Genomic DNA, 23,062 nt, shown 5'->3' with positions numbered 1-23,062 from the left:
CTTTGCTCGATACTTTGTAGAAGCACCTTTAGCACCAATTACAGCTTCAAGTCTTTTTGAGTATGATGCTACAAGCTTGGCACACCTATTTTTGGGCAGTTTCTCCCATTCCTCTTTGCAGGACTTCTCAAGCTCCATCAGGTTGGATGGGGAACGTCGGTGCACAGGCATTTTCAGATCTCTCCAGAGATGTTCAATCGGGTTCAAGTCTGAGCTCTGGATGGGCCACTCAAGGACATTCAGAGTTAGACACTCCTTTGATGTATCCTTTGTATCTTGACTGTGTGCTTAGGGTCTTTGTCCTGTTGGAAGCTGAACCTTTGCCACAGTTTAACGTCCAGAGCGCTCTGGAGCAGCATCACGGATATCTCTGTACATCGCTGCATTCATTTTTCCCTTGATCCTGACTAGTCTCCCAGTCCCTGCCGCTGAAACACATCCCCACAGCATGATGCTGCCATTACCATGTTTCACTGTAGGGATGATATGGGCCAGGTGACTAGCAGTACCTGGTTTCCTCCAGACATGATGCTTGCCATTCAGGCCAAAGAGTTCAATCTTTGTTTCATCAGACCAGATAATAATGTTTCTCATGGTCTATGAGTCCTTCAGGTGCCTTTTGGCAAACTTTAGACGGGCTGTCATGTGCCTTTTACTGAGGAGTGGCTTCCGTCTGGCCACTCTACCATACAGGTCTGATTGGCGGAGTGCTTCAGAGATGGTTGTTCTTCTGGAAGGTTCTCCTCTATCCACAGAGAAACACTGGAGTTCTGTCAGAGTGACCATGAGGTTCTTGGTCACCTTTCTGACTAAGACCCTTCTCACACGATCGCTCAGTCTGGCCGGGCGGCCCCCTTTAAGAAGAGTCCTGGTGATTCCAAACTTCTTCCATTTACAGATGATGGAGGCCACTGTGCTCATTGGGACCTTCAATGCTGCAGAAAGTTTTCTGTAGACCTCCAAGACAATCTTGTCTTGGAGGTCTACAGACATTTCCTTGGACTTCATGGCTTGGTTTGTGCTCTGACATGCACTGTTAACTGTGGGACCTTGTATAGACAGGTGTGTGCCTTTCCAAACCATGTCCAATCAACTGAATGCATCACAGGTGGACATCAGTTAAGTTGTAGAAACATCTCAAGGATGATCAGTGGAAACAGGATGCACCTCAATTTTGAGTGTCATGGCAAAGGCGGTAAATAATTCTGTACATGTATTTTTTATAAATTTGCAAAGATTTTAAACAAGCTTCTTTCTCGTTGTCATTATGCGGTATTGTTTGTAGAATTTTGAGGAAAATAATTAATGTAATACATTTTGGAATAAGGCTGTAACATAACAAAATGTGGAAAAAGTGAAGCGCTCTGAATACTGTACCTTCAGGACTTTATTGTTGAGATACCCACCCACTCCCCCTACAGGATTCTTTTTAATTTGACCTTTTAAAATCCCAGAGGTTTGCTGTAATACCTCTCGACATTTTAAAACAGTAAAGAGGGATACACAGGGCACACAAAGGAAATACCTCTGCCACACCTCCAGTTATGCGGATGGGTAAGAATTAATATGGAAAAAAATATTGGTTAAACTAACAATGCATTTTTAACACTACTTTCATTATTACTGGGCTTCTTAAGATTATAAATGTGATAATATTGAATTTGGATTAAAAGTTTGGTGCAGAAAAAGACTTTTGATAATTAAAGAATACATTTTCTTTATAAAGTTCCATCCTTCAGAAAGGGACAACAAAGGAAGAAAGAGGGACAGAGGTATTTGTTTACCAAAGAGAGACAGTCCCTTTAAATGCCGGACAGTTAGGTATGCTAATTTTCTTAAATTAAAATGCTATCCCCATGTTAACTGCTTTTTGCTCATGTTCAAAAATGTTCAAAAATTGGCTCCTGATAGGCTCTTTGACAGCCAGTGCTAATGCAGACACTGGACTGGAGGAGGTACTCAGAAAACTCCACCCACTTGATTACACCCACTTAACCACTATAAGTTATGTAAATAAAATGTTGCTGTTGACTGAAAAATGGGGGTGTGTTTGTGGCTGTAATTCTAGCACATAGGTCCTTCTATACACAGTGGTTAGCCCCATCCCCCCACCTCAGCTGTCAATAGGAGAAACAGGGGAAGTCGTATACAATTATAGATAGACTAGAATGTAGAAAGAAGTAATATTTAGTGATTAATTCCTTGGGGTTCCTAACCTAAACTGAAACTTCTTCTGTACTTTACCAAACTTACCAAGTACCTCTCCTCTTCCTTCATGCCTGGTGTACGGACCATGTGATTCTGTTCTCCTCTCCAGTCTCCAAATCGTCGAAAAAAATAGTTGGAGAGAAATCGGTTTACAGGGTCTCGAATTATGTTAATGAACACTGGTTGTTCTGCACCAAACCTAAAAACATAGAACAAAAATGATTATATTAGCTGGTATTGAGTACTGATCTCACAGTACGCTAATCAAGTGGTTTCGTTTACGTGGTACATGGGAGGGTTCCAAAAGGGGGGGGGGGTGTCCAGCAAAGCTTTGCCAGCATCTAATCACCCAAAAGTGCATGCCTTTAACCCAGGGTCTATGAATATCCAGCATGTATCCTGTATTAAATAATTGGAAGCAGCAGTCATAACAGACCTAAAAGCTATAGTCTTTAACCACTTCCCGCCCGCCATATAGCAATATGACATGCGCAAAGTGGTTCTGTTATCCTGACCGGACGTCATATGACGTGATCAGGATAACCCGCCATCGCGCATCCACGCAGCGATCGTTAATGTGGTGGGTCAGTCTGACACACCGCATCTCTGATCTGGGTAAAGAGGCTCTGATGGAGGCTCTTTACCATGTGATCAACTGTGTCCAATCATAGATGATCACGGTGTAAACAGGAAAAGCCGCGTATCAGGTCTGACAGACGTGAGTAGAGGAGAGCCGACGGGGGGGGGGGGGATTGAATAGCAGTGCAGCACCCCAAGGATGCCCATCAAGGACCACCAGGGATGCCACCAGGACCACCAGGGATGACCAAAACTGATGACCACCAGGATCACCAGGGATGACCAAAATTGATGACCACCAAGTATGCCACCCATGGCCACAAATAATGCCAATCAATACCCACATATGACCAATCAGTGATGCCCATCAGTGTCCCTCAGTGCCACCCATCAGTGCCACCTACCAGTGCCCATCAGTGCCACCCATAAGTACCCATCAGTGCTGCCTTTCAGTGCCCATCAGTGCCACCTATGAGTGCCCATCAGTGGCACCTATCAATGCCCACCTGCGCTGCATATCAGTGCCACCTAGCAGTGCCCATCAGTGCTGGATATTAGTGCTCATCAGTGCCACCTCATCAATGGCCACCTTATCGGTGCCCGTCAGTGCAGTCTCATCAGTGAAGAAGAAATCTTACTTATTTACAAAATTTTACAACAGAAACGAAGAAAAACTTTTTTTTTTTTCAAAATTCTCAGTCCTTTTTTATTTGTTTAGCAACAAATTAAAACCCCGGAGGTGATCAAATACTACCAAAATAAAGCTCTATTTGTGGAAAAAAAATATACAAATTTTGTTTGGGTACAATGTAGCACGACCGCGGATTTGTCATTTAAAAAGCGACAGCAGAAAATGGGCTTGGGCAGGAAGGGGGGAAAGTGCCTGGTATTGAAGTGGTTAAAAAAAAAAACTAAAGCCCTTAACGTCTTAAGAATTGGCTAGTGGCAAAACAGTTTAACCACTTCAATACAGGGCACTTTTATCCCCTTTCTGCAAAGGCCAATTTTCAGCTTTCAGCGCTGTTGTTCTTTGAATGACAATTGCGCGCTCGTGCAACACTGTACCCATATTCAATTTTTATCATGGTTTTCACACAAATAGAGCTTTCTTTTGGTGATATTTAATCACCACTGGGTTTTTTTTTTTTTTTTGCTAAATAAATGAAAAAAGACTCAACATTTTGAAGAAAAAAACTAATTTTTCTTTGTTTCTGTTCTAAAATTTTGCAAATGAATAATTTTTCTTCATAAATTTAGGCCAAAATGTATTCCGCTAAATTTTTTTGGTAATAACCCAAATCAGTGTACATTGTTTAAGTCTGTACGACAGTTATAGAGTCCACAAACTATAAAATCTGAAAATCGATCAATCCTGATGTACCAATGGCCCACATCTCTTTTCTTGAGGCCTGAAAACACCAGGACAGTACAAATATTCCATAAATGACCCCTTTTTGGAAAGTAAAAGTCCAAGGTATTTAGTAAGAGGTATGGTAATTTTTTGTCACAATTTTTTTGAGAATGAAGAAATGAAAAAACAAATGTTATCTCTATTTTTTTTATTTAACATACTATCACCAATGCAGTACAACATTATCATATAACAGGTGTGGCAGTGATCAGAGACTCTGGGCACAATTCACTAAGCGATATGTTATCGCATCCGAATATGCGGTAACATATCGCACAACGTTCATAAATAAAACTGCAATTCACAAAGACACTCTCCTTAAAAACTTGCATGTGTTATCTTTCCAAAAATACCACATGAAATTGTGCGGGAAGTTATCGCAAGCATCTTGCATGAACGTCACATCCTGTGTGTGAACATCATATCCTGTAGGCGTAATCCTTAAACGATGGTGCAAAAAAGGCGACATGGGTACAGTCAATTTCACCGAGCACATTGGGTATTCCGGTAATAATAAAAAAATCTTTTTTTCTATCTGATCCTACTCCTGGCAAGAATTAGGAAAAAAAAATGTATTTTGGCCCTATTGCATGGAATCCAATTAGGACTTGGGTGAGGAGGCGGGAAAAAAAGGACTGGGAAATTCCCACAATCTCACCAGCGACCATCTGGTATGACGCCTTTCCAAAAAAAGTAAGGCAGCCAGCAACTTAGTCATGGTTGGTAACATTGATTTTTCTGTATAGGGCTCAAGGTATCCCTCTAGTGGAAATGTTTGTGTTTTGGTTGTAGTTATGCAACTTTTTTCATTTTATTTTCATATACAGTATATTTTACCTGTATTTTTTGGTATTGATGCAGAGGTTGGGCTGCACATAGCAGCTACGTCTGCAATTCCTATGCTTTTCAATAAGAATATCTTTATAATGCACTACTAACAAAGACCAAAACACCGCTCCACAGAACTTTTCAGTAATAATAAAATGTACAGTGGGGACAGAAAGTATTCAGACCCCCTTAAATTCCTCAATCTTTATTATATTGCAGCCATTTGCTAAAATTATTGAAGTTCATTTTTTTCCCTCATTAATGTACACACAGCACCCCATATTGACAGAAAAACACAGAATTGTTGACATTTTTGCAGATATATTAAAAAAGAAAAACTGAAATATCACATGGTCCTAAGTATTCAGACCCTTTGCTCGGTATTTAGTAGAAGCACCCTTTTGATCTAATATAGCCATGAGTCTTTTTGGGAAAGATGCAACAAGTTTTTCACACCTGGATTTGGGGATCCTCTGCCATTCCTCCTTGCAGATCCTCTCCAGTTTTGTCAGGTTGGATGGTAAACGTTGGTGGACAGCCATTTTTAGGTCTTTCCAGAGATGCTCAATTGGGTTTAAGTCAGGGCTCTGGCTGGGCCATTCAAGAACAGTCACAGAGTTGTTGTGAAGCCACTCCTTCGTTATTTTAGCTGTGTGCTTAGGGTCATTGTCTTGTTGGAAGGTAAACCTTCGGCCCAGTCTGAGGTCCTGAGCACTCTAGAGAAGGTTTTCATCCAGGATATCCCGGTACTTGGCCGCATTCATCTTTTCCTCGATTGCAACCAGTCGTCCTGTCCCTGCAGCTGAAAAACACCCCCTCCCCCATGATCCTACCACCACCATGCTTCACTGTTGGGACTGTATTGGACAGGTGATGAGCAGTGCCTGGTTTTCTCCACACATACAGCTTAGAATTAAGGCCAAAAAGTTCTATCTTGGTCTCATCAGACCAAAGAATCTTATTTCTAACTATCTTGGAGTCCTTCAGGTGTTTTTTAGCAAACTCCATGCGGGCTTTTATGTGTCTTGCACTTAGGAGAGGCTTCCATCGGGCCACTCTGCCATAAAGTCCCGACTGGTGGAGGGCTGCAGTGATGCAACTTTCTCCCATCTCCCGACTGCATCTCTGGAGCTCAGCCACAGTGATCTTTGGGTTCTTCTTTACCTCTCTCACCAAGGCTCTTCTCCCCCAATAGCTCAGTTTGGACGGACAACCAGCTCTAGGAAGGGCTCTGGTCGTCCCAAACGTCTTCCATTTAAGGATTATGGAGGTCACTGTGCAGAAATTTTTGTGTAACCTTGGCCAGATCTATGCCTTGCCACAAATCTGTCTCTGAGCACTTCCTTTGACCTCATGATTCTCATTTGCTCTGACATGCACTGTGAGCAGTAAGGTCTTATATAGATAGGTGTGCGGCTTTCCTAATCAAGTCCAATCAGTATAATCAAACACAGCTGGACTCAAATGAAGGTGTAGAACCATCTCAAGGATGATCAGAAGAAATGGACAGCACCTGAGTTAAATATATGAGTATCATAGCAAAGGGTCTGAACACTTAGGACCATGTGATATTTCAGTTTTTCTTTTTTAATAAATCTGCAAAAATGTCAACAACTCTGTGTTTTTATGTCAATATGGGGTGCAGTGTGTACATTAATGAGGAAAAAAATGAACTTAAATGATTTTAGCAAATGGCTGCAATATAAAAAAAGAGTGAAAAATTTAAGGGGGTCTGAATACTTTCCGTCCCCACTGTATAGCAGCCACTATAAAGAGAAAAACATTTAAATGACAATAAATTACCTATAAACATGTAGCAGAGGTAAATAGTAGCGCTAACAGATAGTAATTTCACTTATAAAAAAAACCACAGTGATAGGGTGTAATACCGTGTACACACGGGCGGACTTTTCGGCATCAAAGGTCCGACGGACTTCCGACGGACTTTCGAACGAACGGACTTGCCTACACACGATCACATCAAAGTCCGACAGATTCCTATGTGATGACGTATGACTGGACTAAAATAAGGAAGTTGATAGCCAGTAGCCAATAGCTGCCCTAGCGTCGGTTTTCGTCCGTCGGACTAGCATACAGACGAGCGGATTTTTCGACCGGACTCAAGTCCATTGGAAAGATTTGAAACATGTTTCATGCTTCAGCTACAGGCATCATTCAGATATAGGCTTTTTCAGCCGGCTATTCCCTACACCATGAGAATGATCATAGCGGCTGTTCCGCCGCTTGATCATTCTTATGGGCGGCGAGAGGGGACGCCCCCCCTCCCGCCGGTGCTTCTACCGACTCACCGCTTCCATTGGTGAGTTGGAGACAGGATCCGCCGGCCCAGGATGGTGATCATAGAGATTTCCGGTGTACCAGATGGTCGCTAGAGTCTCTATGATCATTCGGAAGCCGGGCACAATGTTATGACGTCACGCCCAGCCTCTGCATTCAAATGAATGGCGCCGCCTCGGCTGGGAAACTGAGATAATTTTATTTATTTTTTTGTTTCAGGATTCCCAGCCTAGAGGTGAGAAGGAGACCGATCATGCCATATTCATATATTTCTATTACAAGGGATGTTTAAATTCTTTGTAATAGGAATAAAAGTGCTCACATGTTTTTTTTTAAAGTGTCAAACTAAAAAAAAAAAGTAAAATTAAAAAAAAAAAAAATAAAAATTTAAAGCGCTCCTGTCCCCGTGTGCTCACACGCAGAAGCGAACGCATACGTAAGTCCTGCCCACATATGAAAACGGTGTTCAAACCACACATGTGAGGTTTTGCCGCGAACATTAGAGCGAGAGCTATAATTCTAACCCTGGACCTCCTCTGTAACTCGAAACATGTAACCAGTAAAAAATTTTAAAGCGCCACCTATGGGTATTTTTAAGTACCGAAGTTTGGCGCCATTGCGTGTGCAATTTTGAAGCGTGACATGTTAGATATCCATTTACTCGGTGTAACTTCATCTTTCACATTATGCAAAAAAATTGGGCTAACTTTAATGTTTTGGGTTTTTTTAACGCATGAAACTGTTTTTTTTCCAAAAAAAGGGTTCTAAAAATTGCTGCGCAAATACCATGCGAGATAAAAAGTTTCAATGACCGCCATTGTATTCTCTAGGGTCTTTGCTAAAAAAACATATATAATGTTTGGGGGTATGTAATTTTCTAGCAAAAAAATTATGAATTTTACATGAAGGAGAGAAATGTTAGAATTGGCCTGGATGGGAAGTGGTTAAGTACTCCCATTTATGCAAATCTCATTGAATAAAATCCCAGCCCACTTGATGTCCCCGCGGGAATGATACATCTAGCATCCGCCACGTATACATTTATATGTGCTGCAAAAATGATACTGCAATTCGATACAAATCATTATCCCAAATACATACATTTAAAAATCCATCATTACAGTGAAAACTTAATACAATTTCACAATAATAAAAACATGTAAATTATATAAATTGATCATGATGATATCAAACCGTTTACAGTAATATGTTTGACCAAATGGCCTCAGCCGTAAAGGGCAATAACAATAATGAATATAAATTAAATACAAACACTAAAAATTCAGATTCAATTAATATATTCACCTAGTTAACCACTTCCAGACCGCCGCATGCCGATATACATCCTATGTTTGAAGAGGGATATCTTTGTTATGGCAGCAGCTAGCTGCCGTAACCCTAGTATCCTCTTCTTCAGCGGGCAGTCCGATTTCTGATAATAGTGGTCTCTCCGGCAGATTTACCTAAGATCACTGTTATCGGCGGTGGGAGAGGGTCCCCCTCCCGCCGCTCTCCGGTGCCCTCTGCCCCTTACCGGAGCCGTCTGTAGCGGCGGAGGCGATCGGATCCTTCTCCTTCCTGGGTATGGAGAAATAAAAGGTAAAATAAATAAGAAAAAAAAATGTAAACGCAGCCCGACCCGCCGAGCTTGCGTGCAGAAGCGAACACATACGTGAGTAGCGCCCGCATATGAAAACGGTGTTCAAACCACACATGTGAGTTATCTTCGCGATAGGTAGTGAGAGCAATAATTCTAGCTCTAGACCTCCTCTGTAACTCAAAACATGCAACCTGTAGAATCTTTTAAACGTCGCCTATGGAGATTTTTACGGGTAAACGTTTGTCAATTTACTCGGCGTAACATTACCTTTCACAATATAAAAGAAATTGGGCTAACTTTACTGTTGTCTTATTTTTTAATTTAAAAAAGTGTATTTTTTCCAAAAAAAGTGCGCTTGTAAGACCGATGCGCAAATACGGTGTGACAGAAAGTATTGCAATAACCACTATTTTATTCTCTAGGGTGTTAGAAAAAAATGTATTGTATGTATTGTTCTAGCAAAAAAAACTGTTTTTAACTTGTAAACAACAAATCTCAGAAAGAGGCTCGGTCCTTAAGTGATTAAAAATAATTTATAAAACAGTTTAGATCCAACTCTATATTCAAGCCATGCGATGTAAGACACTTCATAAGAAATATCTATTTTGTCTCTCTCTGGGACAGATCTCTCACTTTATTGGAGCCCCTCCAATACGGGAAAACACAGTCTATGCCACAAAATTGCAATAAGGATGGATCCCTATTATGTTTTTCTCTAAAGTGAAGAGTTATGCTATGCTTCTTGAACCCATTCCTAATGTTAGTTAGATGCTCAGCTATCCGGATCCTGGGCAGTCTCTTGGTCCTTTCTATGTAAAACAGACCACATGGACACCATAATAGATACACCACGTGTTGTATTGCATGTAATAAATTCATCTATTGCAAAGGATCTACCCTCCCGATTGGAAAAATATGTACAACCCCTGTTACTAACTTTTACTGTCCTGCAAGCAATACACTTTCTACATGAGAAGAAACCTTTTTTTGTCTATCTGTATTTTTTTGTCCAGGGGCATCCAAAATCATTTTAACTACTTGGACACCAAAGTTAGGTGCTTTCCTATATATAAACTTGGGTCGATCCGGTAATAAAGGTCCCAAGTGCCTATCCATGCAAAGGATATGCCAGTGTCTTTTAAAGGTGTCCGCTACCTCCCTATACTGACAAAGGAAATCTGAAATGAAATGAATCCCCATTGTTGTGGATAGCTTTCATCCTTATAGATTTTATCAGCAAGACATTGTCTCCTAGGGATAGCACCTATTTCACAGATGGTCCTTTCTAGAGTGTCACCATTATAACCTTTCTATACAAATTTATCTTTCAAAATTCCAGATTGTAAAACAAAATCCTGCTTACTGCAATTACGTTTGACTCTCATTATTTGTCCCTTAGGAATATTTCTAGTCCATATTGGGTGGTGACCACTATTTACAGACAGCTAACTGTTTCTATCTGTTGGTTTAACCCTTTCATGACTAAGCCTATTTTTGACATTTGGTGTTTAAGTTAAAATCTGTATTTTTTGCTAGAAAATTACTCAGAGCCCCCAAACATTATATACATATATATTTTTTAGCAGAGAATCTAGAGAATAAAATGGTGATTGTTGCAATATTTTGTATCACACGGTATTTGTGCAGCAGTGTTTTAAACGCAACTTTTTGGGAAAAGGGACATTTTCATGAATTAAAAAAAAAAAAAAAAAAAAACAGTAAAGTTAGCCCAATTTTTTTGTATAATATGAAAGATGATGTTACGCCGAGTAAATAGATACCAAAAATGTCATGCTTTATAATTGCACGCACTCGTGGAATGGCGACAAACTACAGTACCTTAAAATCTCCATAGGCGACGCTTTAAATTTTTTTTGCGGTTACCAGGTTAGAGTTACAGAGGAGGTCTAATGCTAGAATTATTGCTCTCGCTCTGGCAATCGCGGCGATACCTCACATGTGTGATTTGAACACCGTTTACATATGCGGGTACAACTTCTGTATGCGTTTTCCTTGCTGCGCAAGCTCGCGGGGACGGGGGCGCTTTAAAATTTTTTTTTTCTTATTTATTTTTATATTTATAAATTGTGTTTAAAAAAAATTTTTTTGATCACTTTTATTGCTGTCACAAGGAATGTAAACAACCCTTGTGACAATAATAGGTGGTGACAGGTACTCTTTATGGAGAGATCGGGGGTCTAAAAGACCCCCGATCCCTCCTTTGCACTCCAAAGTATTCAGATCGCCATTTTCGGTGATTCTGAATACTGTATATTTTTTTAAAACCGGCGCCATTGGCAGCCGAGTAAACGGGAAGTGACGTGTTTACTATTAGGAGGCTGGAACAAAGCCACTTACGGCTTTGTTCCAGAATGTCACTAGCCGCCGGGGGCGGCAGGTTGGTGATCGGGCCTCCCGGTGGATCGGGAGGCGTGGTAAGAGTGGCGGGAGGCAGTGGGAGGGGGGGACGTCCCCTCCCACTCCTCCGGTATAACAGCCGAGCGGCTTTTAGCCGCAACGGTTGTTATACCTGGAAAGCCGATTGCTGGCTCTAAAAAACAGTACTGGGATGATGCCTGCAGCTGCGGGCATCATCCCAGGATAACCCCCGAAAGCCGAGGACGCACATCTGCGTACGCTCGGCGGGAAGGGGTTAAAGTAGACTTTTGTGTCCAGCCTGATTTGCAGACCGTTCAATGGTGACATCCAAAAAATGTATACTGGTATCACTAATCTGAAAGTCTAGTTTCATATTGTTATTATTCTAGTTCAGGTAGGAGAGAAACTCTTCCACAGTATACTTAGGGCCCACCCAGATGAGTATTAGGTCATCTATATACCTATGATAAAATAAAAGTCTCGGTCTCTGGGTGTGGAAAATATATTTATCCTCCCATTCAGCCATAAACAAGTTGGCGATAATGGGAGCAAATTTTGCGCCCATAGCAACATCAATCCGTTGGGCGAAAAAAACACCCCGATACCCAAAAATAGTTGTGAGAAATACAGTAATCTAAAGATTTACCTAAAAAGGTTTTCTGGTTATGCAGAATGTCATCTCGTTTACTTAAAGCCCAGTTCAGGGCTAGTAACGCATCATCATGTTGGATGACGGTATAAAGAGATGATACATCCGCAGTAACCAGAAAGACCGGCTCTTCAAAATCCAATTTAATTTCATCAAGGGACTTTAAAAGATCCTTAGTATCTCTGAGATAGGCCTTAGTCTCCTACTCTATCCCATAGAGTATGCTGCCCACCTTTCTACAAATCAGGTTTTATGCTTGTGGGGGAGGTATATATTATTTTCTTTTGCGAGAGCCTTTTTTTAAATTCAGGGCTGAAACATGCACTTTTTGCTGACAGAGGCAAAGTTGCCCTTTATTTGATGCATGTCACCACAGTAAAGAAAAGCAGTAAAGTAGTATGCACTAAAGCACCACGTATTTACCAACCTATTGCCATAGCTGCCATTAAATTTGGGCAATTTCCTTTATTAAAAATAAATCTCAAGTAAGCCTGAAGTGGGAGATTCTGTATGAAGAAGTAGTAGGAGGGGAGCAGGCTATGCAGAGCAAAGCATGTGCAGCAAGTAGTGAAGTAGTTGAAAAAGCTTTTCGCTTCTTATTCCTGCCAGGCACAAGTGCTTGCAAGTGCTACTAATGCACCCTTTTTTTCCACCTTCTCTACTCATTCCAGGCTCAGAGCAACCACTTGCTTGCAAGTTCTGCTAATGCATCTTTTCCTCCTCTTCCTCTATTCCTCTCATGCGCAGAGCAGCCACTTGCAAGCAAGTACGCTTTTTTTCTTCCTCCTTCTCATCTGCTAATCCTGCCATAGCCCCACACACTTACTATGAGAAGTTGGCAGAATTAGTGGCTACTGTTATCCCCAGGGTCAGTCACAGAGCGATCCATCGACTGACTTCAGTACAACCAGTTGGTTGGGTTTCTTTTGCCTGATCACTGCCAGAGGCTATAGCTGCCAGCGGTGATCATTGTATTCTGCTGGTAGAGAAGGCTCCCAGCGATCCCCAAAGGCAGAACACAATAGCTCTGCAGGAGGGATTCCCATGGTTAAAGGAAAGAAAGTATAATGAATGGCCTGCCTAACTTTGAGGTGTAGGAATGTTTTCATGTACTGCACATGTGGGATCCCACAAGGAATGTTCTATTATTTACCAGTCATACAGTATGTGAGAAGGGACAACAATTAGATTCATTGCCCTATCTCAGACTTTACAGGGCCAAAGTAATTATCTAGATTATCTGCCCCAGTTGAAGTCCATTGGGATGAAACGCGTCGGACCTGCTTGTTCAGCTCCCCACACTGTTTTTACTTTGTGATCACAACTTGTACACATCTAGGTCTTGATATTTGTACTTTTAAAATAAACCCATCTGTTTTGACCTACACCAGGCATGTCCAAAGTCTGGCCCGCGGGAATGTGGCCCCCCTGGTAATTTGGATATATATTGTATTTATTCACGCTGCCTCTGAGGGGGCGGGACGAGCGTCGTCAGATTACATACAGGAGAAATCTCCTGTTTACTCAGCGGCGTCTAATAGGAAGTCTCATCTTCTGGACTGCCATTGGACAACTGTTGTGTCTATCATAGGAGGCGGGACATTGTATTAAAGATTCTCCTGTATGTAATCTGTTGGTGCTCATCCCGCCCCCCTCCCCCATATTTCTCTGGATGAGAGTGCATTGCATTCACTGCCTGCACCCTGATTGATCAAATTCAAGTTCCAGTTCCAGCCACTTCCCTGAGATTTCGAGGGTCCAACACTGGAGTTCCATGTCCTAGATTTCTGAGCTTGATCGACCCACTGCCGCTGGCATGTGAGTCCGCTACATCCGGTAAAAGTATTTACCCCTTACCCCAGGTGGAGGATACACCATCCCTGGTGTTTTGTTCATGGTCGTGGCTGTTTCATCTTACTTCTGAATACATCTCCCTTCCAAGGGTGGACTGTTTTCCATTTGTTTTTTGGCTACCAGCCCTACTTGAATGCACTTATTTTTCAGTGATTTCCCTTTTCACTGGATTTGTTCTTGATTTTGCAATTTTTCACCTTTACCTCAGCACTTTACATTCGTTTACATGTTATGTTTGACATGCTTTGTATGATATATTGCACTTTATTATGTTTTATTATCATTGTAGCGCTGCACTGTTTTCTACAATTATCTAGACCAGGCAATTTAATTATCTTATTTTCAATATATCTTTTTTGTTTTAGATATGCAATGAGGGTGACCATCTGTCCAGAAATGCATAATACACAGGTCAGGGACTTGCATACTTAGCTTTCCTTCCAAAAGTTAAAAAACTTGCATACTTAATATTCCCTTTAAAAAGGGCTAAGTTATGCTAACTACAGGGGTTGGGGAAATACCCAATCTTGGATGAGATTAGTGAGATTTAAATAGATAGATTAGATAGGTCTACCAGTCGGGGTGGCTCCATACAAGTCTATGAAAGATAGGTCTATATTAGGTTACATCCTGAAAGGAGACAGAGAAAGATCCAAAGATCATCACAGGGGCCCCACACACAGTACATCTGGTAAATATCAGACAACTCATTGACATTTACAGATATACATGCTTGTCTTATGTGTTGCCTGTCTCATTGTTTGTGTATTAATATCATGTTAAAGTTTAATAATTCCTTTGCTTATTTTTTTTTCTTTTTCCGTAACTAGATAGATTGGCAGCACAGGACATCCAATAAGGGTTTGCATCTACTTTAGGAGACCTACAGGTACATACAAACACTACCCTAGTATCTTCCATGCACATTATAATTATTAGCAGCACTTCCTTTCCCTATTGGCCCTTTCAAGCCAGCCAGTTTGAGAGTATGAGATCAATAAAAGAGAATGTTTTGTTGTTTTGTGTGTAGAAAAAGTACATATGGAGACTGTTTTGGCATTGCTCTGTATCTCCTCCAGTTCAAGTTCCCTTCCAAGACAGCCTTCCTATTTAAGCACATATTAGTGTTTAGGGAATGAATCAGCAAGTATGATGATGGATGTCTGTGAATGAGTGCTTGCGCAACAGGCCTTCCAGTGAGCACAATGTTTAATTTGAAGGTAATTATTTTGAGATTTAGATAGCAGTTTGAAGGTTGTTTTCTGTTCCTGGAATGAGAGAAGTGTCTTCGTGTTCTTCAAGTTAAGATTTTAAGTGAACACTGGATGGAAAAGGCCAAAGGAATGCAAACCAAGCAATTCTGCATCTGAGAGCTGTAATGTTTTTCAATATTTTGATCAACAGTCAGAAGGGGAAGAAGCATTAATGTTTTAATTTTATTCACAGATCCACTTTAAAGCTAAAGTTTTGCGATTGTTTTTTTTTTTTTTAAATCAGCCACAGAAGCAGTACTTACATGAAGGTGCATGTCCTGTACCCCAAAATCTTCTATCTTTTGGCCCCTGAACACCCCCATAGAGGTAATATAGTGAAAAGATTAATACAAGCAGATCCACCTGTCACAGGCATTCGTTAAAAGTGCAAACTATGCCCTCCCTTTCGGTCCTCCTGCTCCAGGCACTTGTCAAAAGTTCCAACTTTGTCCGGCCTTTCCACTACCCCGCTCCATTTATAGAAGCCACAGTATCTGTTCCTGGAATGAAATGCGCTCATGAATAGAGGCAGATCTTTTATTCATAGAGTACTTTTCGTCATAAGAACTGAAAGTACAGCTTCTATAAATGCAGTGGGAGGCAGAAAAGGCAGACAAGGTTGGAGCTGCTCGTATTAATCCCTGCAGCACCAGAATGTCACAGCTTTGGGGGTATGCGGGTGGCAGGCAAAGACTGAAGTGTTCAAGGAACAGAGCAGCCACCAGCACATGGGACACTCTTTATTCATGTAAGTACCATCTTGTGAGAGCAAACTTTCACAGCCATTGTCATTTTAACACCTGTCAAGGCTATTCTGCAAGAATGATGAATTTCCCAGCAGGATTATGTACTTCTATTGAAATTTAACACTTTGCATGGGAAATTTCCTTGGTGAAAATTGGGGGTGGGACGAGCGCCGTCAGATTACATACAGGAGAAATCGTCTGTAATAGGAAGTCTCATCTCCTGGGCTGCTATTGGATCACTGTTCTGTCTATCATAGGAGGTGGGACTTTGTATTAAAGATTCTCCTATATGTAATCTGTTGGTGCTCATCTCGCCCCCCTCCCTGTCCCCTCCAAGGCTGCAGATGGGCATCGACCAGGCTGCATTGATGGCAACTGGTAAGGCTGCATTCATGTCAATGGTGAGGCTGCAGATGGGCACTGATTAGGCTGCATTGATGGGCACTGACCCTTATTTTGCTTCACAGTTCATTATTTAAAATTTAAGTTTTTTTCTTGAAACTTCCCTCTTAAAGTGAAGTTGCGTGTTATACGCTGATAAATACGTTATATCCAAATAACACACCCGAGCTCATCCATAGGCCTGGGATTCATTGGGGCCACAAAAGATCTCTCTCTCTCGCTCTCTAGCTCATCTCTTCACCACACACACAGCCACAAAGGCAAGATAATTCTTGTTGGGCAGTGTATTAGTGCTCGGACGAACACACTTAGGCCTCTTTCAGACGAACGATCGGTTCAGGTCCGCCTGTCAGTTTTTTAGGCGGACCTGAACGAACCCTCCATAGATCTCTATGGAGCGTTGGATGTCAGCGGTGACATGTCCGCTGACATCCGACCCGCTCCGATCCGAAAAAGTGTAGCGGAGGAAAAACCTACTTTTCCATCCGTTTTCGGATCGGGTGACGACGGACTCTACGGTCTGTCGTCATCCGATCCCCCATAGGGGAGAGCGGCGCTCTGACAGGTCAGTCGCTGCACAGTGTGCAGAGACAGACCTGTCATCTTCCTGCTCAGCGGGGATCGGAGGAGCGATCCCCGCTGAGCAAGCGGATGTTCACGGGGCGGATCATCATGGATCCGTCCCGTGTGAAAGAGCCCTTAGACAGAATTTCAATGGTTCAAAGAATGTCAGGCAAAATGTTCGGCCCTCCCGCATGTTCACTTCATCAAATCTGGCCCTCTTTGAAAAAAGTTTGGACATCCCTGACCTACGCCATATGGAGGCTTCTTTCTTTTAATCCCCATATTTCTCTGGATCGGAGTGCCTTGCATTCACTGCCTGCACCCTGATTGATCAAATTCGAGTTCCAGTTCCAGCCTCTTCCCTGAGATTTCGAGGGTCCAACACTGGAGTTCCATGTCCTGGATTTCTGAGCTTGATCGACCCACTGCCGCTGGCATGTGAGTCCGCTACGTCCGGTAAAAGTATTTACCCCTTACCCCAGGTGGAGGATACACCATCCCTGGTGTTTTATTTATGGTCGTGGCTGTTTCATCTTACTTCTGAATACATCTCCCTTCCAAGGGCGGACTGTTTTCCATTTGTTTTTTGGCTACCAGCCCTACTTGAACGCACTTATTTTTCAGTGATTTCCTTTTTCACTGGATTTGTTCTTGATTTTGCAATTTTTCACCTTCATCTCAGCACTTTACATTCATTTTTACATTTTATGTTTGACATGCTTTGTATTATATATTGCACTTTATAATGTTTTATTATCACTGTAGTGCTGCACTGTTTTCCACAATTATCTAGACTAGGCAATTTAATTCTTTTAATCATCATTTGAATAGAAGTCGGATCATGATGATCCAACTTGTGGTGCGACTTGTGTGCTGAGAATCTTGAAAGGTAACCCTGCCAAAATGTAAATTTTTTTTTGCTTGAGGTTCCCCCCAAGACAATACCAGACCTTACGATCTGTATGGATTCTAAGGGGAACCCCCCATGCCAAAAAAAATGGTGTGGGGGTCCCCCCCAAGATCCATACCACACCTTTATCCGAGCATGTAGCCTGGAAGGTCAGGAAAGGGGGGGACGAGCGAGGGTCTCCCTTCCTGAACCATACCAGGCCACATGTCCTCAACATGGGGTGTGGGTGCTTTGGGGCAGGGGGGCCCTGCCCTGATGTAATGCTGGGTTCTCCGTGTGAAATGACTTATATTGGCATGGGGCAGGCCCACACGATGACGTAAGTTAGAGGCCACACCCCTTGTGACGTCACCTCCTGGGGCATGATGGGGCGATGACAAGCACTGCAATACAGGTCATGTATACTACTAGTATTTGTTTGGACTCTGGAGGACTAAGCTGTGAGAGAGTACACACTATAGGGAAGATCAGTTTGGCTCAATGTTTTTTAATAAGGGCTCCAAATGTAATAGTAAGAGGTTATGTAATTGGACCCTGTGCAGTACCACAAGCAGAAAATTTACTCCTGGCTACTTGACAATCCTTTTGTTTCTGACTATAAAATAACTCTGCATCTACATAAGGTGGCAAAACCCTTAATTGTACTGCTTCTATTCTTTTTTATTGAGAAAATTGATTCAGCCCTGCTTTTGCTTCTGATTCTGAAATAACAGCTAACAAAGTTTTGTGCCAGCTGTGTTGCAAAGATTGTTAGATCCTATTTATAGTGCATGTGAGGGATTGTAGCACAGGCAACCCCATTTGCTGGTATGTGACCCATGTTTCCCTCATTTGAAGACGTGATGTACAATAACTTTTTCCTGCTGTAAAGAAAATATATACCGTATTTCTTTAGCACAGGCATTTTAAAATGTGTATTTTGATATGGTTTTTTTGTGTTCCTTTTTTTAGCACTACACTATCAGATATGTGTCTACAGAATGGGGTCAATTTACGGAAACTGGAGCACTCAGAATCGGGTACAGTTGTGCATGGTAGCCAATCTGCTTTTAACCTCAACAATTAAGCTTTGGCAATAAAACCTGGAAGCTGATTTGTTTCTATGCAGAAGTGAGCCTGATTTTGCACTCTCCAGCTTTAGTAAATAAACCCCAATGGGACTATTATTTCAAATAGTGAAGCAGCTACTAATTAAACTTGAGGATGGTTGATACAGACTTGATCACGTTTAATCCTTATCTATGTTGTAAATTTCACACATTTACTTTTTTTTCTTTTTATATTTGCATTACCACCTTTCCTAAAGCAAATGCTTAAATGCACAACTGTTTTCTGTGTACAGAGAAAGAATAAACTCCTTAATTATTACTCTAGTGACCAGCTGTCACAATCTCTTTATTGATTACTGCAAGATAAATGGCATAACAGTAGATTTTAATTTCTGTTGGGAAATATAAAATATCTTTCACATTCAATGAGACAAGGAAGAAAACTACGCAGGAAATACATTTATCACAATGTCCATCACCTCCTGGAAAGGGGTGATTACTGGCACAACCACAACTACATTAACTGTGATTGAAAAGAAATAAAATCCTTTGGGGAGGTCAGTGGATTTTCACATTCCCAGGCTATTATTTAATATTTCCAACTAAGCGTATAAACAGATTGGATTGTGCCAAAGATTTCTGGTATTGCTCTAAAAAATTGCAAAGCTTTTTTAGATCAGGGTTTCAGAAATTGTTTCTTAATTAAATGTGAAAGTCAGGATGACAAATTTCCCAGCAGGATTATGTACTTCTATTGAAATTTAACACTTTGGGTGGGAAACTTCCTTGGTGAAAATTGGCTTTAATCTTGTTTACCATCAAATATAACTTCTAATTACTTATCCTATTGGTTAAGGTTATCATATTAATGTATCTCTCACAAAATACCAATGTTAATGACTAACTACACGTCAGCCTCTCTGCATTCTCTTTCTACCAGAAGAAAGCTGTGACTGAGGAGAAAGAATGCATTGAAAACAAATTATCAATCAAGAAAAGGTTGCCGTAGTAGTCCCTTACTTCTCATACTATTCATTAAACATTCTTTCCATTAAGCCTCTCATTACCTAAAAACAGAGCACAGGGGAGCAAGTGCACCATAGGGGATGAACTTCTAGATGAAAGTTATGACACTGCCCCGTTCATAGCAAGAGGGACCTTTTCATAAGTAAATGAAGCTCACTGCTAAGAGGCAATATGGAAAGGTGGACTGAACATTTATAAAAGTAAGGCCTCATGCCCACGGACATTTTTACAGCCGCTTTTAGGGGCATTTTTCACAGCTTAAAAATGCCTCTCCATGTTAGCCTATGGCCTTATGCACACCAGGGCATTTAGGAGCTGTAAGTGGCATAGGCGTTTTTAAGCGCAGGACCAGTGCCTTCTGAGACTCTAGCGCTGGAGCTGTAAAAACGCTGAACGTCAGTAAAAGGTGTTAAACGCGATTTATCGCTTCTCGGCCTTTTGGCTAAGATCAAGTGTAGTATCGACTTTAGCCCTTAGGGGTGTCTCTGCTTCACAGCTAGGACGTTGAGAACCACTTGCATCTATCCAAGCTAATTGGTCCTTGTGGGGTACCCTCTGCTCGGCCTGGTAGGATCGTTGATTAAATTCAGCTTCACCTACTTGCTGCTATTGGATTAGAGGCTTAGCCCCCACAGGGAACGAGATTGCGGTCTTCCCTCCTCCCCCACTCCGCATTACTACCTCCGGCCAGTAGATGCTAGAGCCTTTGTAAAGGCTACGAAAAGAGCGAAGACGTCGAGGAACCAGAAGGAAGCCGCCTAAGAACACCTGAAGCGACATCCAACTCCTTGACGATGGGGAAGAGCGACAAGAAGACCAGAAAGCAGAAGAAGAACCCCGTTCCAGCCACTTCCTCCGAGCCCGGGAATGCCGCTGCCTCAACCCCCGCCTCTACCCCGGCCGGCACCAGCCAACCAGGACCAGCCAAGCCAGATCAGCCTGCAGACGGGCTCCCAGCATTAGAGCCTTGGATGAAGCAGACGGTCGTGCTTCAGCTGAAAGAGGTGGACGGAAGAGTCCCTGACATGACCCCAGAGATCTTCGGAAAGAAGATGATTCTGGAACAGGGGTTCAGCAAAGCGGAGACGCTTTCCATGCAGGCCTTCACAAGAGGTATATTCTTTATAACTTTTGTGTCATTTCAGGTCTGCAGAAGATACTGGGAGATGGTGAAGACCAGTGGCCCTGAATCCCCTTTCCGGAAGTTCACTGCGAACTGCCCCATAACACGGGACGAAAAGCGGGTGACAGTGGCCATTAGGAACCCCCTTACCAGTGGAAAGGACATAGCCACCTACCTCCAGAGGTTCTGCACCGTGGTGAAGGACCCGATCCAAATCTTCGATGCCAGCGGCTTCTGGATAGGTAAGTGGTCTGTGCTCTGCAAACTGAGGAAAGACCCTTCGGGGGACATCCAGCACCTGCAGCCTTTCTTCTCCCTGGGATCCTCAGCAGGAATCCTTTTCTACCCGGCATACCCTACAACTGTAACAAGTGTGGGCAGCCGGGACACATAGGTAAGGATTGTACAGAACTTGCTTGCAAGTTCTGTAGGGTGACAGGCCACGAGACCAAGGACTGTGCGAGGTCCAAAGCCTGCAACCTTTGCGGATTGGCAGAGCATGTCTTCAGACACTGCCCCCAGAGGACCCGGACCTACGCTGGAGCCGTGAGCCAGGGTAAGCCATCCGGGAGAAAGCTGCCAGAAAAACCAAAGGCCACAGGTAAGTCCACTCCCACCCCCCCTGCCCCTACCCCACCCCCTACCTCCAGCACACCACCACCCACCCCCTCTGTGCCGGAGGAGCCCCTCCCCACCCCGTCCCCCCCCGAACCTGTCCTCCCTGGAGGACTTCCCCACCCTCCCACCCCCCTCCACCCAAACCAGTGGCCCAAGAGGAAGCCAGAAACGGAAGCCAGAGAGCCCAACAGCTGAGGAACCTGCCACCTCCACCAAACGGCCCAACGGGGTCCAAAGCGACAGCGATGGACCAGAGCAAGTAGTGGAGGACCTAGAGTCTGCAGGGGAGGAGGAGGAAGGGGAGGAGATCGTGGTCAACCCCGAGCATGACCTCCCCCCCCGACGTCCACATCAGCCTGCAGATGATGGAGTCTGTCCTTGAGGAGCTGGGCCTGGCCCAGAACACAGGACAGGCAGAAGACGCAACGGAAGAGCCACCCCCCCTCCGGGGAGGTAAGTTCGGACCCTTGTTAACTAGACCCTCATACCCTTTTTCATTATGGCTGAGATCTCAATCTTTTCCATTAATGTGAGGAGTATCAAGGATACATCTAGAAGGCAAGCGGTCCTGACCTTTCTTTCAAGTCAGCAGAGTGATGGCTACATGCTTCAGGAGTGTGCCCTTCCTCCCTTGAGGAGGTACACTCATCTGTCCTCCCAGTGGACCCTTGGTCCCTCCTACTGGTCCGGAGGTGGCGATTGCAAGTCTGCAGGAGTAGCCATTCTGGTCAGGGGTGGGCGCTTCACGGTTGACTCTATCCATGAGCAAGTCTGTGGCCGTCTTTTGGTCATAGACGGCTCGTGGGTGGAAGAGCCAGTTAGGCTCATCAACGTGTACGCTCCCCCAGACAAGAATGCGCGGCTGGAACTTTTCCAGACCCTGCGGACCCAACTCGTCACCACCAGAACAGTAGTGATCGGCGGTGATTTTAACTGTCCGATCGAGGAGGATGGGCGCAGCTCCAGCATATACGCAAAACTTGATGCTACTTCTAGGCTGCTCAAGGAGATGATCTCGGAGGCATCCTTGCAGTACGCCGTGGGATCCATAGGGAAAGGGACCGTGAACTATTCATGGTGCCGACCCGATGGATCTGTGCGTTCCAGGATTGACTTCGTGCTCACTTCAATAACAGTCAAGCATCGTGAGTTCTCCATGGTCCCCTGCTTTTTCTCTGACCACAGGGCTATTCACTTTCGGGGTGACCTGGGTGAGGGCTTTGCCCGAGGACCGGGTTCCTGGAAGCTGAATAGCACCCTGCTGGAAAACGTGGAATTGATGGGGGAACTCCGGGAGGCCTATGCCACCTGGACGGAGGAAAAGAGATTCTTCGGAAGGGTAAGTGACTGGTGGGAGTTTGTGAAGGTTAAGCTGCGTAGCTTCTTTCAGGCAAAGGGATGCCAGCGTGTGTGTGCCAGGAGGAGGGAACTCAGGAGACTGCAGCGTCAGTTGCAGTCCCTGCAGGACCTTCAGCACTGTGGCTGGGACGTTAGGCAGGACCTGGAGGACACCAAGAAGAGCCTGAAAGGACACTTCGAGGAAGAATCCAGGCACATTGTCTTCC

General features: G+C 43.3%; 1 protein-coding gene and 1 pseudogene across 2 annotated transcripts in view; one reads left to right on the top strand and one right to left on the bottom strand.

Annotated features, from left to right (window-relative positions):
- UST (uronyl 2-sulfotransferase) overlaps positions 1–23,062 on the bottom strand; it is a 770,399-nt gene that overhangs the window by 132,170 nt on the left and 615,167 nt on the right. For both annotated transcript variants that reach the window (XM_073627439.1, XM_073627438.1), the window contains exon 5: positions 2,254–2,407. In XM_073627439.1, coding sequence (XP_073483540.1) covers positions 2,254–2,407 — 154 coding nt within the window. The remainder of the gene's footprint in view (positions 1–2,253; positions 2,408–23,062) is intronic.
- Positions 20,179–20,313, top strand: LOC141142011 (U2 spliceosomal RNA; annotated as a pseudogene).

The sequence above is a fragment of the Aquarana catesbeiana genome, linkage group LG04, assembly GCF_042186555.1.
Source record: "Aquarana catesbeiana isolate 2022-GZ linkage group LG04, ASM4218655v1, whole genome shotgun sequence".
Lineage (NCBI taxonomy): Eukaryota > Metazoa > Chordata > Amphibia > Anura > Ranidae > Aquarana > Aquarana catesbeiana.
This window is presented reverse-complemented; position numbering and strand designations above follow the sequence as displayed.